The 18351-nt window shown below is 30.8% G+C and overlaps 1 protein-coding gene across 2 annotated transcripts; it reads left to right on the top strand.

Annotated features, from left to right (window-relative positions):
- The first annotated feature begins 8 nt into the window (after window positions 1-8).
- LOC106052770 (UNC93-like protein MFSD11) lies at window positions 9-18351 on the top strand. 2 transcript variants are annotated; one of them, XR_008776701.1, is made up of 14 exons: window positions 9-136; window positions 1781-1839; window positions 4300-4407; window positions 5887-5966; window positions 6117-6213; window positions 7443-7628; window positions 8556-8593; window positions 8799-8864; window positions 10063-10188; window positions 11127-11295; window positions 12516-12579; window positions 12766-12837; window positions 14788-15015; window positions 15636-18351. XR_008776701.1 is itself a non-coding variant. In XM_056021632.1 (14 exons), exons 1-13 carry the CDS (start codon window positions 35-37, stop codon window positions 14944-14946), a joined length of 1326 nt encoding a protein of 441 aa, XP_055877607.1. In that variant the 5' UTR covers window positions 9-34; the 3' UTR covers window positions 14947-14961; window positions 15636-18351. The 2 variants fall into 2 exon arrangements, 1 of the variants encoding a protein (XP_055877607.1); XM_056021632.1 differs by having other exon boundaries at window positions 14788-14961.

Genomic DNA, 18351 nt, shown 5'->3' with positions numbered 1-18351 from the left:
CTCGTGACTTGAAGATCATGTGACACTAAACAAGATGGCGAACTGTAGCTGCAATCGTTCCTTTTTCAATATAATTTGTTTGGGAATTTCTTTTATGTTAATTTTTACAGCTTTTCAAACATGTTCAATGGTAGAAGTAAGTAATTTATATTACTAAATTATTTTAGATCTAAGATTTAATTATGAATAGATTTACTTTACTATTATTATTAATTAATTATAAATACTTAAATTATAAATATTAATTTAATATAAATATAATTAAATATAATAATAATTATAATAATTAATAAATAAATAAATTTTTAAAATCATAATAAATGATAAATGAGACTAAGTTCACTAAGACTTAATTTTAATCATAATTGACATAATCAAAAAATGATAATTGTCACATAATCATAATGATAGATAATGTGACTTATACTATTGAGTAATTGACTATACTGTCACTATACTATAGCCGAGTATACTCAGTATAGCCTTATTACCTTATACAAATACTCTATAATTATAATATAACCAGCTCATATACTATACACAACTACTATGAACTAGAAGGAAATGAGAAGGCCGACACACTCGCCAAGAGTGGGAGAACAAACTCACAATAAAACTCTGCACTCTATCCAGAAGAAATGAAGAAACTAATTGTAAATAAAATAAATGAGAAATGGATGAGCTCTCATCCAAATCACAAGAAAGATGATGCTTATTATAAGCTATCCCGACAAGATCATCTAATCTTTCGACTCGGACCAGACACAACAATATGCGACAACATATAATATGTAACAGAAACTCAAAATTGGAACCAGTGAAATCTGCCCATGTGGAGTGTCACCAGAGAATGCCGACCATGTCCTCCAAAAATGCTCTGAAACTGCAACTGAAATTTTACAATTAGATAAATCACAGAGATGTGAATCAAATTGGAGCATGTCTTTCCGCCCAGAAAAATATCAGTTATTAAGAGTAACAAAAAAAATTAAAGAAATAAATTCCACTAATTCATGGTAAACCAGTAACACAGACTAAAAACACAAAATACCTAGGTGTTATAATAAAAGAAAAAGTGTCATGGAATCCCCATATTGGTTAAACTATCAAAAAAATTTTAAAAAGCATTAGGGTTTATTAAAAGAAATTTCTATAAATCAAACACGAACATAAAACTTAAATGTTACTGACACTTGGTTAGGTCAATAATAGAATAGACTCAACTTAAGAAAACATTATGAAACTGGAACAGACACAAATTAGAGCAGTGAGATTTATAACTAAGGAATGTTTACATTTGATTAGAAATGCTTCAGGACAGAAGATTAAAAATTAGAAAAAAAAAAAAAAAAAAGTAAATTAGCAGTAATACATTGAATCATAATTTAAAATTTCATATACAACTTACAACAAAACCTAAAAAAAATGTTCAGACACAAATATATATATATATATACAGGCAAATTTCTTATTCCTTATCATGGACAATTTTGTACATATGCTCCTTCTTCCCATGTGCTATTTGAGCGTGGAATATAAGTGATGGAATGGGTTTACTGAGTCATCATGAAAACCAATGACTTAGGCTTTAGCAGAGTGATTAATTTGGCAGTGGTTCGTGTTAGTTTAAGTGGGCACTTTGCAGGTCATCTCTTGAGTTTGTCTTTCACACTAATTCTCTTTGTAATCTTGTTTGTTTGTTTTTTTATGAATGTGGATACCCTGTAATAATAAACATAAAGGATATTAAATTTATTGCATTTCACTCTTTTGTTTTCAGAAAACTGTTCTGGATAGTGAAGCCAAAGAAAGTAATTTTACAGGAAGTGGCTACACCAGGTAAAGGAATTAAGAGAAATTGTACTTTGAAAGCTTACAAACTGATCTCTTTAGACAATCTTTTGTGCCCAACATGTATACATTGTACTACTTAGTGAAAAGGTTAAAGTATTTGTACTCTTAATTTTAAGTTCCCCTTTCAGACCTTGCAATTTATAGGGCAGATGAAGTAAAGGTCATCTGTTTCTGTTGCACATGATTAATGAGGGTATCATGTGGTCAGCACAATGACCAACCGCATTTACTTTTCCCCAACTAGCAGACTTGCCTACCAAAAAAGTCCAAATGCGTAACGCTGATGGTCAAAATGCGTATTTTAGCACCAGAATGCGTAACACTAGTAATACTTACACGATCCACTATTTTGTCATATATATATATATATATATATATAAAATATTAGATCTAGATGTCATGATTAGATCCACAATCTAAATCTAGATCAATACGACAACAGAGATGATATCTAGACTAGATCTGGATCTATGTCTATATAATGAATATAATCTACTCTAGATCTGGGCTCAAAAGTGTTACCGATGCTGTGGATCTGCTACAAACGTAGGTCTACTCCAAACTTTCGTAGGCCTGCCTTCATCCTTGATCTATTCTGTACTAAGACTAAGAATCTAGTCTAGATCTAGACTAGATCAGTAGATGGTAGTAGATGTTATCGATCTAGATCTAGTCAATCTAAATCATACTACAACTAAATTGGATCTAGATTGTAGAGTAATGTAGAGACTCATGACATAACGTAATCATCAGTCGTAATGTCTAGCTAGATCTATTCCTGTGTATAACAAGTTATCTAGATTCTAGATCTAGAATCCAGATCTAGATCTAGACTAGATATCTACAATGTCACTCAATGTGTTTTGAATCGATAGCACTTCAATATTTTTTCTGCACAAATGAATACGGGAATCAGGGATTCAACATAATTAATTTCTACTAATGAAATTACAAAAAAAAAAAAAAAAAAAAAAAAAAAAAAAAAAAAAGGTCACGTTGGTGTATAAACTAACTGACGGTACCAACCCGCCACTCCCTCACTCTCGCGTTCTTCATTTCTAGACTAAATCCAATTGCTTTTAAGAACCAATCAACACATAGATCTGGACACAATGTGTTCCCCCACCTTTTCTGCCCCCCCCCCCCCCCCCCCAAACAGGACGGCTTAGCGTGACCTCCATGACCACTCGTAAGCTAGTCAAGAGAGGAAAAAAAAAAGGATTTGAAATGCGTAACGCGACGGGTTAAATGCGTATTTGCATACTGACAGTCATTTTGGGGAGATTTTGCGTAACGAATACGCATTTTGCATTATGGTAGGCAGGTCTGAACTAGTGTCAGGTACCATTAGGCTACACTATTATTGTATGTATATATAAATAGTTTATTATTAATAACCATGGACTTTCATTTTAATGTCCCTAAACTGATATTTTACAAGTGAACACACAACACTTTAATTATTTAATTTGAATATGCATGAGGCTTAATGAAACTGGAATAAAGTCTTGGTTACATTTTGAGCATATATCTATTCAAGCTATTCATTTTTAGCTGCCCCCGAAAGGAGAAAAGATGCTAATAGTTTTGTGTGAAATGTCTGTCCGTCCACCCGTCCCATTTGATCTCGTAAACTAGAAATGATAATGAAAATTATACATCATAATATTTTAGTCCACTCAAAGTTTTTACATGCCTGGGTGGACCACTTTAGGGGCTGATTTTGAGTTTGTGTGGAATGTCTTTGTAACCTTGTTTAATAGTATTAGTAATATTAATTTTTCATGTAAAGTTATGTTTTATGTTGTTTTTTTTTTAAATTGGTTTATGGTCTTTAACAGTTTTAAAAGTAATTTTATTAAATCTTAGCTGGCTTGCTTGCAGTTTTTAGTAGCCCTTGTAGGGATAAGTTTTTAGTACCCCCTGTAGGGATAAGCCACTATTAATTAGATTCTGTCCGTTTAGTTTACTTCTCAAAAGCTTGTAGTGCTACTAAAGATATGATTTTACCCTAAAGAAAATGATGAGAATCACCAACATATTCACATGCATAAAATGATAAAATAATAATTACACACCTAATCTAATAACCAAGAAAAAAAAAATATTTTTTTTTTTTGGCATAACAATATGTTAGTATTTTTCTCACAAAGTGCAATCAATACAGAAATACAGAATGTTGTATATGGAGTTCCACATGAATGTTTGCGTAAAAGATGTACTAACGTGAGAAGTCACTTCATCTCAAATGATGCTAATATAATAATTTTGCAGCAAATTATTTATTGACATGTTTCTGGTATAACCTTAATGGAGAGGAGTCTGCTACTTCATCTAGAGTTGATTTAAACTTTAAGGACTGTCACTTACTTATTTAATAAAAAAAACAAAAAAACTTTGCTTAACATATATATATCATTAATATATTTTAAAAATTTGTTTCAGTTTGGGCATTCTGTATGTCTCGTTCTCTGTTTCGAATTGGGCCGCACCATCGTTTGTCACTTTTGCTGGCCCCAGAGTATCAATGTTCATTGGATCTCTATTCTATTTGTAAGTCTTTGAAAAGAAAAGTGACTTAAGAATTAATTTAAACAGTATTATTATGTTTATCCAAATCAAAGAAAATTTAGTTGTGCATGTTACTTAGAGACTTAAATTCTACTTAGTCGTTGTTTTTTTTTTTTTTTTTTGGTCATATGGGTAACCCATCCCATGCTGTAGTTGCATTAGAAAAGAAAGAGCGCTTATAAGAATTAGTCCTAGCATATATATGGAAAAAGACGTGCCTTTATCTTTCAAGCTTATAGTTCAGGAACGGAAATCAGATTATTGCAGATGATTGCATAATATATAGAACAATAAAAACAACACAAGATACAGAAATTTTACAAAGAGAATTAGATGAATTACAGAAATGGGAATCAAATTGGAGCTTGTCTTTCCACCCTGAAAAATGTCAGTTATTAAGAGTAACAAGAAAACTAAAACAAATTAATTCCACTTATCTTATACATGGTAAACCAGTAACACAGACTAAAAACGCAAAATACCTAGGTGTTATAATAAATGAAAAACTGTCATGATGAGACTATAAAAAAATCCAACAAAGCATTAGGGTTTATTAAAAGAAACTTCTACAAATCAAATAAGAACATAAAACTAAAATGTTATTTAACTTTGGTTAGGCCAATAATAGAATATGCATCCTCTGTTTGGGATCCCTCAACTCAGGAAAACATTAAGAAACTGGAACAGACTCAAAATAGAGCAGTGAGATTCATAAAAAAAATGAATATTCACATTTGACTAGAGTAACACCTTTAGTAAAATCACTTAATTTAGAAAGCCTTCAGGAGAGAAGACTCAAAGTAAAGTAGCAATTTTACGTAAAACACTGAACCATAATCTTCAAATACAAAAAACAAAATCTAATAAAATGCTCAGAAAGACACAAGGATAAGGGCACATTCCTCGCCCCATTAAGAGGTGGCTGAGTGGTTAGCGCTTAGCTTTTGAGGAGAAGATTCATAATCATGGAATATTATTTTCTCTGACCAATGATTAGGTTCACAGAAAGACACAAAGATAAAGGCAAATTCCTCGTTCCATATGCTAGGACAAATGTGTACAAATGCTCCTTCTTCCCTAGCGCTATTAGAGCATGGAATGAGTTACCTGAGCTTGGCAGAATTTAGGTCATTGGTTAATATGCATGACTAAATACATTATGCGTAGGGCGTAATCATCTTTTTTGAAGTAACATCTGTATCATCTGTATTATATAAGATAAGATAAGCTCTTAATAAGATATTTGCAATCTTTTAAGTGCCAAGTAAGATATTGGTAATAACATCACAATTGTGATTGATGATTTATGCAATATTGTATATATAAATAGTAGTTAATAATATAATCAGAATTTAGAAATTTTGTATAATTTCCAAATTTAATCCAATAAATTTAATGTGTTTATAGGGTTTACAATTTTCATTTTTTTTTATTTATTTATTTTTTAAATTTTTCTTTCAGTTTATTTGTGTTGTCATTTCTAAAACCTATGGTATGGGCGCTGTATCTTGGCTCTGTTTTGGTTGGAATAGGAGCTGCAAGTAGGTAGTCTTTATGGTCAGGACATTGTTGAAAAAGTAACTTTAAAAAAAAAATAAGTTTAATTAAAAAAAAATAAGTTTGAGTTTATTTTAAGTGTGCAAACAATTTTATAACAAAAAAACACACTACATTGTTACATTGCCTTACAGTGTTATGGACTGGTCAAGGGAATTTCTTAACAATCAATTCCAATTCAGAAACAGTTGCCAGGAACAGTGGAATATTCTGGGCTCTTCTTCAATGCAGGTAATTAAATCTTTTTCTTTTATTCATTCACATTTCTCACTAATATGAAGAAGAAGCATTAAACAATAGGTAATAATAACTGAAGATGTTGGCATTCAAAATAAAATTTAAAAAAAAAACTTTTTGGTAGGCCCAATGGTAACTGTTATTTTTAGACTATTAGACTACGGTAATTGTAATTAGCCAATTACAACTATGGTAATTGAAAAAGTCTTAAGATCAGTTAAATTTATATTAATAATACTTCTGGATATTTTATGATTTAGTTATTTAATTATAAGATATTTAGTGTCTTTTGGTAGTATATCCAAGAAGCTACATCAGAATTAAAATTTTAAAAGATTAATTTTTTCAAAAGGTCGTAATGATTACTACCATAAACTAATTTGTTTGTAAATTTAATTGAATTTTCCCATAAGAAATAGAAATAATCAGTTCCCATTTTTCCCATAAGAAATAAAGGAAATAGAAATAACCAGTTCCTATTTTTCCCATAAGAAATAAAGGAAATAGAAATAACCAGTTCCCGGTTCCTATTTTCCCCTATTAACATTAATAAAATTAGGTATCGTATCATTCCAAATGCTTTACTTCAAAAAATAAATTTAAGAACTACCAATACAGAGACAATTTAATAATAAATTAATAATTTCAACCTTTTACCTGCTGTATATAAAATTGGGTAGCTGACTTTCGAGAGTGACTTCCCATGTCTCTCATTTTGCAGATGGAAGAAAAAACTTGTCTTTTGGTTCTTTTCCTTTGAAATGACGTCTGAACAGCCTGTGAGGCTGGGTCAGCAGATTCTTGTGCCAACTAAGGTGACATGGGACGCTTGGCGTCATTGTTCACAAACATATTTTGGTCCTCGGTGTCAATTTATTGACATATTTTGTCATAAACCAATTTTTATTTAAATGAAAGTGTTCATATGCCAAGGTTCTACAATATTTTTGTATTAATATTTTATTTGGTTTACTATTAAATTATGTTAGAAACTAGAGGGGATGCTGCCATCCTTTAATTAAACTTCATATTTGTACAACTTACCCCAACCCTACAAACATACGCACTTTTCCTGTAAGATATTTCTTTTCAACTGAGGGTGAGAAATGCACACCTGGCCTCTAAGTATATTATCACAATAGTTAGGAATGAGAAAGTGAACTATGTAGTCTTCTCTTGTATTGATTTGATTTACTTAGAAAAACTTTTTTTTTTTTTCGCAGTCTTCTATTTGGCAATCTGTACAGCTACTTTGTGTTTCAAGGAAAAACTGAGATCACAGATTCTGAGCGTTTCAAGCTATTTGCTGCTCTCAGTGCTGCTGGTCTAGCAGGCAGTCTTTGCTTATTGCTGTTGAGACGACCTCGAATGGCAGATTCCAGTGATAGCATTGGTAGTCTTAATGCCAGGTTAGAAATTAGCCACCCTTGGTTGCTGGCATTTATACTGAAATGTATGACATTTTTGAAGTAAAGTCTATTAATCTAAAAAATTAAAAAAAAAGGAGGGGATAAATTCTGTTGATTGTGCCTCTATGCTAACAGGTTTTTGCCCATGTTGCTAGTGTGTTAGGCTAAATCTAAATAATTATATTTCTGAAACATTGTGATGCAATAATTTTAAGATTGAATAGTTTAACTGTTTAAAAAATCTGTTTAAAGTATCAATGAATATTTACAAAAAAAAAGCATGAAATGCAAAAGGTGCATTTTAAAAGTTGGCTGTTTCTATAAAAAGAATGACTAAATGCATGACGCCTGACGGGTAGGAGATAATCATTTTCTTTTTTAAAGTAACATCTGTATTATATAAGACAAGATTAGATATGGCACTTAGCTATGTACAGAAATCAACTTCTGTTTCATTTGATACTTTTAGGCTTAGTTCTAATTTTTGCTGTCCAGTTTATAAATAAATACAGGTATTAGCATCATTTTCTTTTTATGAAGATTAGTATAAGTTTTTTGTAAATTCTCTAATTTTAGAGATTGTTTTTTCTTACAATTGACATTTTTCAAGATTTACCCGGTATTGATTTAGTAGTGCAGCATTGGTGCCATTCAAACTTTAGGGTGACAGGTCATTCAAAATATAAAACATTTTGATAAAATTATTAAATTATGTGTATGTTTCCTCTTTCTCTAACAGTGCCATTCAAACTTTAGGGTGACAGGTCATTCAAAATATAAAACATTTTGATAAAATTATTAAATTATGTGTATGTTTCCTCTTTCTCTAACAGTGCCATTCAAACTTTAGGGTGACAGGTCATTCAAAATATAAAACATTTTGATAAAATTATTAAATTATGTGTATGTTTCCTCTTTCTCTAACAGTGCCATTCAAAGCCCTCTGACACCATTAGAGTCACTCAGTAAGTTACTGAAATATTGTATTAATCAAACAGGTATACTTTTTGATGTGTTGTATAAAGTCTGACAGGTACATTTTATTATTCGTAGTGTACCAAAAAAAAAAATATTCCCAAAATATAAACTATAAAGTAAAGATTAAATATACCCTTTTTTTTTCCACATAAAAAAAATCTCCATTATTCATTGTTGTTTTTTCTTTACTAGAAAAATCTTTTCAACTGTTTCGAAGCAAAGAAATGATGCTGTTATCATTAGCATTTGCTTATTCAGGTTAGTCAATATGAACCATGAAAAAAATATTATCACAAAATTATGTCTGAATTTAAACACAAGATGGATTGTTTTCATATTATGCATGTAAAGGTATGGGATTGAGAGAGAAGTTTGGAAAAAAATGAGAATCTACAACATAAAATGCTTGGCCCTGGTTGACTCACTGAATTACCACTAATCGTAACACTTGCAGTGAATGAAAAAATATATAATTTAATCTACTATCATAAACAACTAAGCAATTTCATGATTGAACCCGCAGATGTTAAACATTTTTTATTCACAATTTAGACATGTTATGCTTTTTTAAAGCCAACAATGGCCGACGTAAAGGTACAAGGTTGTAGGCCTACTTGCATCCATTTTTAAACTCTTTTTGGTGTGTAACTTTCTGTTGCACTCGATGTCTTGTAACTTGCTTTTGTAGACATTGTATAAAACCAGTAATTTTTTATGTCCGTCGGAACTGAGACATATTCCATGATTTTATAAAGTGGACAGGATTAATTTAGCACTTTTCAAAATTGTTACACACTCTAAATGACCAGTGGGCTTACTTTTTCCAAAATGATTTTTATTTTCTTTCTTTAGATCCAACTTTTACTCATATTGTTAATAACACAATATTGTGCTCTCATTTCCTCTTCAGTTTTCTTTAGACACAGTCAAAATAAACAACATTTAATAACAGCAAGAGATTAATCTATTTCATCATTTCAATAGTAAGGGCTGTCTATGATTGTTTGAATGTGTGTGTAAAGATGACTATACTCAGTAGCATTAGACAATAAAGGAATCTCACCTACATTGACTTGATCTAGATCTAGACCTACTTCTCTAACTCTAGATCCACAGAATTGTCAGAGTGAATGTGAGGGATTATCCTTAGATCTATTAGATTATTAAATGTGTTTTCACAAAGATCAAAGAACATATGTATATACATATACAACTATTTTAACCATATCATAGCACAGGTATCAGCTAGTACATACAAAGTAATTATGGTGTAAGGTATTGTTAGATTTTCCATAGTAAGGTGATTGTTCAACATGGGTCTTTTTGGAAAATCAAATATATAGAACTTACACAACAATAAATTGCATAAAAACAAATCTTTTTTCTTTTATTACACTTTTTTTCCAACTGACTTTAAAAAAAAATATTTATGAATTATTTTGCGCTTTTTCATTAGGTATTGCAATGACATTCTTCAGTGGTGTTTATGGAGCCAGCATTTCTCATAATTTACACTTTGGAGATAGTGCTATTGGATTGTTGGGTATCTCAGGGATATTCATTGGAGTCGGAGAGATTTTTGGTAAGTATCATACATTTTTTAAATGTTGCAAAATAGAGTTGCAGGATTTAATATTAAGAATAACAATAGACATTTCACAGCAAAATTTTGTATTTTGCATCTACCAGTGTCTTTATTACCATGTTTTATTGATTATTGAATTATTTTAAACAAATATTTCATGTACTTTGCATCCCATTTTTTTTTTAGTTTGATTGAAAACAAAGACATGTGACCAAACATTCTATATATTTTTCAAATCAAAGCCTGTTATTTTACTTACTTACTTTGAAATGAGGGCTATGTATTCAATGTCATTTTAGCAAGAAAATGTTGTTAACAAGGTCTTGATAACTCAATAAAAAAAAAAATAGGTCAACATAGTGTCCCTAAAAATGTTCAGAGATTAAAGTAGAAGCTAGTCATTGACCCACTTTCACCAAGACATTTTTATTGTATATACTACTTGACCTGCTTTTTAAAAAAAAAAATATGTTTTTGATAAATAGTTGCCAGGGCATGATAAAAATATATAGGTCATTTATCTCAACTTGTGGGTCACCAAGATTTCAAAGTAATATTATAAATTAATTATAAGATCAACATTCAGTGGTAATGTTAAGTGAAACAGTTTTGAGTTGGTATATAGTATGCAACTCTCCCAACTTTTTACTTTAAATCAGTCGTATGAAGAAAATCCAAAAACATAAGAATAATCTTATAAAATAGAGACCTTACTTCAAAAAAGAGGATGGTTTTGTCCTAGGCATTCAACGTCTAAAATGTATTTTTAAAGATTAAAACAGATCTCAATTTTGCTATTTACATTTAAAAAGTTAAATACAGACTATAAAACAATAAGTACAATAGTTCTGGTGCTGTAACATGTTGTATATTTTCTTTTAATCACTGGTCTAAGAATTTTCGTATTGAAAGAATTGTACATTTTTTTTTTCCAGGTGGTGTTTTGTTTGGTTTGCTGGGCAAGAAAACCAACGCTCATGGGCGAGATCCAATTGTCATGTTAGGCTACACAATGCACATGGTGGCCTTTTACCTGATCTTTATAAACATTCCAGAAAATGCTCCACTAGAAGATACATCAAAATCTACTTACATTAATTCAAAGTAAGTTGACATTGATAAGTGGGTTGGGCAAACTTGGAGCCTTGCCCAGGTGAAGGTGTGGCTTATCTGTATCATTTGAAAGAGCTGTCAAGTTAGCAGATTCTGATGTGATTGTAAAATATTTTAAATACCCTAATTCTTTTTAATGGAATTTATTTTTATGTCACGAAAGATTTTTAGTCCTTACATAAAATGGCATTTTGCAAAATCTTTGAGATATTGTTCGATTATATAAATAATTGACTATCTTATTCCTAATGAAAATAGCAATAACTATCTTGATTTTTGTCCTAATGAAAATAGCAATAACTATCTTGATTTTTGTCAGTATCAGCATATTTTCACTGTCTAGTTAGATTAGTGTTACTGGCCATCAAATGGTCAGACATTCTGTTACATGCAAGGAGAATTTTGAAATACTCTAAATCACAATTTGTAAATCCCTTCTTTGTATATAAACTAATATCCTTATGCTTAACCTTGTCAGGGGAATGAATGGTTCACTAATGAAAAAAATTAACTATTATTAGGCACAAACACTCTATCCTCTAATTTGATTTGTGCTAATGTAAATACCAATAACTAACAAATTAGAGTTTTGAATCTACATACCATTGCCCACTGTACTAAAATAATTAATTTAAAAAAAAAAATTTCTTCCAAAAATAAAAAATTTGTAAAGCAAATGCCTTGTTTTTAATGCAATATTGAAGTGATCAGTTTTATTGTACAACATTTATAATGTAATTTTGTAAAACTGTTGAGATTGTTGTTTTTTTTTTTTGTCATCAAGCTTGATACAAGCATAAAACTATATGATGAAATTAATAAGGCCATAATGTATCCCCAGGCTAGTAGCAAGTTTGAAGGCATAACATTGTATGTGAAAAGTGTAATGATATTTTTTAAAAAAGATTATTGAAATGTCAGTAATACAGTTGGGAATCAACTGAACAAAAAAAAAATGTAAATGTGCATTATGTCTTGCAGCTATTGATTTGGATTTGAGAACAAGGACTGAATAACTTTACAGTACCGTAGTTTGGTTGTAGAAACTGGTCAAGATTTATTTAACTGTAATGTGTGAAATAGATATTAATGGACTTTATATAAACATTTTTTTCCAATGATTACATTTTTTAAAAAGCTACCGATATTTAAAATCTAAACATTGGTACTGTAACATGTTTTAAAAATAAATATTGTTGTTGTTTTTTCAGCAAATATGTTGCCATTTTGTGTAGTTTTCTCTTGGGATTTGGGGACAGCAGCTTCAACACACAGGTAGAAAAATTTATTTTTTAATTTCAACCTCATTTCATATTATTCTTTTTATTATATTGATTTTTTTAGTTACAACTAACTGCAAAGTAATGTTAATAACATAAAACTTCAATTTAAAACCCTTTACAGATGTAACATTTAACAATTTTGAAGCCATAAATTTTTTTTGGTGTTTCTTTTTAATAGCTCTATTCTATACTTGGTTTTATGTTTCCTGACGACAGCTCCCCAGCATTCGCTCTGTTCAAGTTTGTACAGGTAAGATTGGTTCTGCTTAATATTATATGAACCATATTGGTCATGTCCTTTCTTAAGCTAAATATTATATGGACCCTATTGCTCATGTACTTTCTAATGCTAAGTTTATATGGACCATACTGGTTCTTTCCTTTCTTATGCTAAATATTGTATGAACCATATTGGTCATGTACTTATGCTAAGTTTATATGGACCATACTTGTTCTTTCCTTTCTTATGCTAAATATTATATGGACCCTATTGCTCATGTACTTTCTAATGCTAAGTTTATATGGACCATACTGGTTCTTTCCTTTCTTATGCTAAATATTGTATGAACCATATTGGTCATGTACTTATGCTAAGTTTATATGGACCATACTTGTTCTTTCCTTTCTTATGCTAAATATTATATGGACCCTATTGCTCATGTAGTTTCTTATGCTAAGTTTATATGGACCATACTGGTTCTTTCCTTTCTTATGCTAAATATTGTATGAACCATATTGGTCATGTACTTATGCTAAGTTTATATGGACCATACTTGTTCTTTCCTTTCTTATGCTAAATATTATATGGACCCTATTGCTCATGTAGTTTCTTATGCTAAGTTTATATGGACCATACTTGTTCTTTCCTTATGCATAATATTATATGGACCAAATAGGTCATGATCTTTTTTTGTGCTAAATATGATAATCACCATCAGTCTTACCTATAATTTGTCCAACAAAAGCTAAGGCAGGTTTGAAACTAATTGAAACATGTACTACTTGTTGGTGAACTCTTTCACCAGTACAGCTGTGAATGTAATACTTTCTATAGATTAGTGAACAAGTCTGGGAAATGTTTGATGGCATTTCCTTGAGTTGTCCCCATAGAGAAACTTAATACACAGGCAAGGATTTTAGAAGATTGACATCATGCAGACAACAGTTTACTCATAAAAACAAGAAAAACATAAAAATCACTTTTAAAAAAAACATAGCTTATACGAAGTGTAATGGTATCAATTAGTTTGGATCAGTCAGTTTGTAATAGATCTAGACCAGCAACAATAAATCTGTATTATTAGAAACATTTTTACGCTATTTCATGCTTATAGCTTTATCAATAAGCTATAATCCTATCACCTAATCTGGACCAGTTGGGACAATTCGGGGGAGAAAGAAACAGATATCTGGGTGAATTTTACCATAATCATTTCTTAAAAGCATTTATAAAAAGAAAGAAAAGGGGGGGGGGGAACGACCGCTATTCGAATTCATGACTCCAGCCAACATTCTAACTACTCTGCTAGGGGTGTGTGTATAAAAATAGAAGATGTTTTATCTATTGTTTGTTTCGGAAAGAAACGGATATCTGGGTGAATTTTACCATAATCATTTCTTAAAAGCATCTATAAAAAGAAAGATAAGTGTGGGGGAACAACCGCTATTCAAATTCATGACTCCAGCTGACATTCTAACTACTCTGCTAGGGGGGTGTGTATAAAAATAGAAGATGTTTTATCTATTGTTTGTTTAATTAACTAATTAACCTTATACCACCAACTCACTCAAGTACAATTTCTTTCCCTTGTTCAACATACCAAACAAAATAATTAATTGCCAATAGTTAAGTTTTTTTTTTATTGTTATAATTGTTTTTTTGTGTTGTCAGGTTAGAAAAAATAATTGTGCAAAATTTCAGCTTGATCTGAGATAGGGTGTTGGAGTAATATGTAAAAATATTTTACGAGACTGACAGAGTCAAGGATCATGATTTTGTGTGGCAATAAAAATATCCTTGGACTTTCATACTCAGTTTTTCATTTTTTATATATATATATTTGATGATAAACATACAAAACTATTGACAACTAAAAAAAAAGAAAAGGATTATTAGTAATACACAAATTACATACTGTATTTAAAAAATTAACCAAAAAATAATGAAATTGTTCCTAAATGTGTTTTTACTACTGGTCAGTCTGTTGCTGCAGCAGCTGCCTTCTACTACAGTAATGTCTTGATGCTACAGTGGCAGCTTTTGATCCTTGTTGTCTTAGGAACATTTGGTGTCTTGGGCTTCAACCTAGTGGAGTGGAGCAGCACCAGAGCATCACAACAAGGCTATCAAACTATATGACAGACTGAGTCTATGGTGAGCAACACGAAGTCTCTTCAATATGTTGTAGATGCATAAAACAAAAAACATGTCAGTATCAAATAAATTTGACTTGATAATTTAAAAAAAAAAGAGCTTGTGCAAAAAGATTGAAAATTTATATTCCTTCCTAACTTCACCTATCCCTTAGTATGCTGAACAGTTGGAGCACCACACATGATCTGTCAACTGTCTTTTTACATTCCTGTTTTTTGCCTTGAATAGAATCTCTTTCAGTAACAAAGCCCTTCCATTCTGTGATGTTGTCTTCCCATCACTACCTTTGGTATTTCAAACTAGGAGATTAGTAACAGGATCACCATGGCAATTGGGCCCAATGAAGACTTGTTGACCACTGTTAAAAAATGTGGACTAAACTTTATGGGTATATCGCAAGGTCCTCAGGCCTTGCAAAAATTTTGATTGAAGACAGTAAATGAGAAGTGCATGGACCTTTATATGGGTCTTGAGTCTGTTTTATTTTTCACAAGTTGTAAGGCTCTTGACTTGTTTTTTTAAAGTTTTTTTTTTTTTTCAATTTAAAATTCAATTATAAGGAATAGATTTTTTTTGATTTTTTTTTTTGCCATCTAACAAAAGCCTCTTAAAAAGTTATGAAGATAATTTTGAAACATTTTTGTAATTTAACTGTTTGTACTGTACTGTTACAGGAATGTGTGCTTATTGATGCTGACGCTGCTGATAGTGATGATTAATGGTCAAGTTAATTCCACAAATTTTAAAGACCTGACCCAGTTAAGAATGTTTTTTTTTGTTTTTAAATTATTTTTGTCATCAGTAGGCTTTTTGGTGCACTGCATTTTGTTTCTATTTGTACATAGTGTTTATTGGAAATAATTCTTTGTAAATATCAAATTGTTTAGAATAAGATTATATTTCTAATCAAGGGAGTTACATTTAAGCTTTCAGTCATCTGATGTAAGAATTTATTTTTCAAACCACAATTTTAACTGTCATCATACATTTGGGTTGGAAAAGATTAAGGGAGCTGACAAAAACAATTTTTGTATTTGCTAATTTCAATTACCAATTTACTTAATGTGCTAATCATTTAAATGCAATTTAGTCAACTAAAAATAGCTGAAACATTTGCACTTTAATAATGTTCATTAAAATGGGAAATTTTATGCGAATACTGTAGTCTTAAACTTTGTGCTTATGAATACAAATCTGTATGACTTCAGCCTTATTTATGGTTGTGCCTCTGAATGCTTACACATATATAGTGAGTATATCTAATGATGTCTAATTGAGATGAAAAGAAATATATTTATATAAATAATGTACAGTAAACGTTGATCTATAAATTCATGGGACAATAGACGATGCCTAGTTCATGTGCTTTTGTAGATAATTTGATAACAACGAGGTTATGTGACCAACATAGGAAGTCACCTTTACTTTTCACAACAAAGGTTTTGTTACCAAGACTTGTGAACTTGGCCATGTATGAAAATTCCCAGCCTTGACTAGGGCCTTAATTGAGACCCCTCATTTTGGGATCTAATACTTGACCACTCAGTCACCACATCCCCAAAAAATGATTAATCGATGGCTATGTATAATTTTGTCATGAGACAAAATGTTTAACTGTTATGAGCATACAGAGAACTTATTACATTTGTATAGTAATTTATTCATCTGTAGATATGTATATAATCTGTACAATTTGGATGCTATGGGTTTAATTTGCAGAATTGTTTAACTTATAAATGATATTATGATTTTCTATTTGGAAATGAACAATTCTATTTGTTTCAATCGTCTTTCTTTTCTTTCCAAATAATGTACATACTTTTATCTGATATAAGCCTTTAGAACTGATTTAGAGTGTTAAGGCTAATCTGACTTTAATGGCCAGATTTTTAAAAATTCTTTATAACCGAGTATAACCTATATTTGAAGAGGACAAAAAAAAGTTTTTGTTTTTTTTTAATGGATTTTAGATACCTTAATAATCTGTGGACATTTTTTTCGAAACCATTTTGTACAATTTAAAAAATTCAGACAATAAAATGATTTTTTTTAAAGTGTTAATAGATGTAAAAATAAGAATCAAATTTTAAATAACTTTAAAACTATTATTTTTTTTTTTTTTAAATATTACTTTTAGCTAGAATATAGTGTTCCAATAGTTATTGTTCTTTTGAGATTTTCACTTTTACCAGCCGGAACATACTATTTCATGATTTTAACCTATTAACAAAGACATTTATTTTTAGTGCAAGTTACAGTCAACTGTTAGCTCATTGATTAATTCAATAACAAAAATATACCTGCCAACAAGAACAAAGTGGGTTTGTTCAAGACCATGTTGTGTTGTTGCAGAACTCAAGTCATGACTTCATCTCAACTCTGCCTGTGGCATCTCGGTTCTGGGCGAGTCTCTCCAACTGTCCCAACATCTTGCCCATCTGCTTGGCATCTGCTTCCAAACCACGGTGCCATGTATTCCTGGGTCGTCTCCTCTTTCCTTGGGGGTTCCAGGTTAGGGCTTGCCTTATGTTGGATGCAGGCTTGCGAAGGGTGTGACCTATCCATCTCCAGCATCTCTGAAGGATATCTATTTCAATGGGCTGCTGCTTTGTTCTTTGCCACAGTTTCTCATTCGAGATCTTGTCTGGCCAGCGGATCATAACAATCTTCCTCAGGCAGGTCATGATGAATACCTGGAGTTTTTTTCATGGTGGTTCTCCAAGTCTCTGCTCCATAAAGTAGTATTGGGCTAACAATGGTGTTAAAGAGCCTGATCTTGGTGGTGGTACTTATTTCCCTAGATCCCCAGGTGTTCTTCAGCTGATGGAAGGCTGCTCAAGTCATGACTTGCCCCATTCCAAAGAATTATTTCCACCGTCTTTTGCCATATTAACAAATGCTATGTTTGCCATACCGCCAACCTGACCTCGCCGTTGTATATAGATGAAGGGTACTTATAAACAAGTTCACTCCTTATATATCTTACTCGTATTTATGTATATATATATATTTTTGTAATCTATACACAAGAGCAAATAATAAAATGTTGTGTTTGTTAAATATCTTTATTGATAAACACTTCACATATTTACGTAATGTACAGTTGTATTTTTTTAATCACATAGTTTTTGGTTTTTAGTTGTTTTAAGTCACTGTATTTTGACAATTTCTTATAAAAACTTGGTTTTAAAGACATTGTCATAAAAACTTATTTTAAATAAATAAAGTGAATGGCTGATATTTAGGTTATCTCTTGACAGTAAAAAATTCACTTTTGTTTCTTGTTTTCAAATCATGTTTTTTAACTTGCATACATGACACTGAGGATATTAGCCAATGGTAAACTTGTCCATTGTCTCCCAGTACTTATTAAATGATAAAAACCTTTGA

The sequence above is a fragment of the Biomphalaria glabrata genome, chromosome 2 (assembly GCF_947242115.1).
Source record: "Biomphalaria glabrata chromosome 2, xgBioGlab47.1, whole genome shotgun sequence".
Taxonomy (NCBI): Eukaryota; Metazoa; Mollusca; class Gastropoda; family Planorbidae; genus Biomphalaria; species Biomphalaria glabrata.
The sequence above is the reverse complement of the archived record's forward strand: the minus strand, read 5'-3'. Positions and strand labels throughout refer to the sequence as shown.

Excerpts from the sequence above, each read along its gene's own strand:
- LOC106052770 (XM_056021632.1), top strand. The coding sequence starts at position 35 with ATGGCGAACTGTAGCTGCAATCGTTCCTTTTTCAATATAATTTGTTTG. Across the intron at positions 137-1,780 it reads AAACATGTTCAATGGTAGAA|AAAACTGTTCTGGATAGTGA; the intron begins GTAAGTAATTTA and ends TTTTGTTTTCAG. Across the intron at positions 10,189-11,126 it reads TGGAGTCGGAGAGATTTTTG|GTGGTGTTTTGTTTGGTTTG; the intron begins GTAAGTATCATA and ends TTTTTTTTCCAG.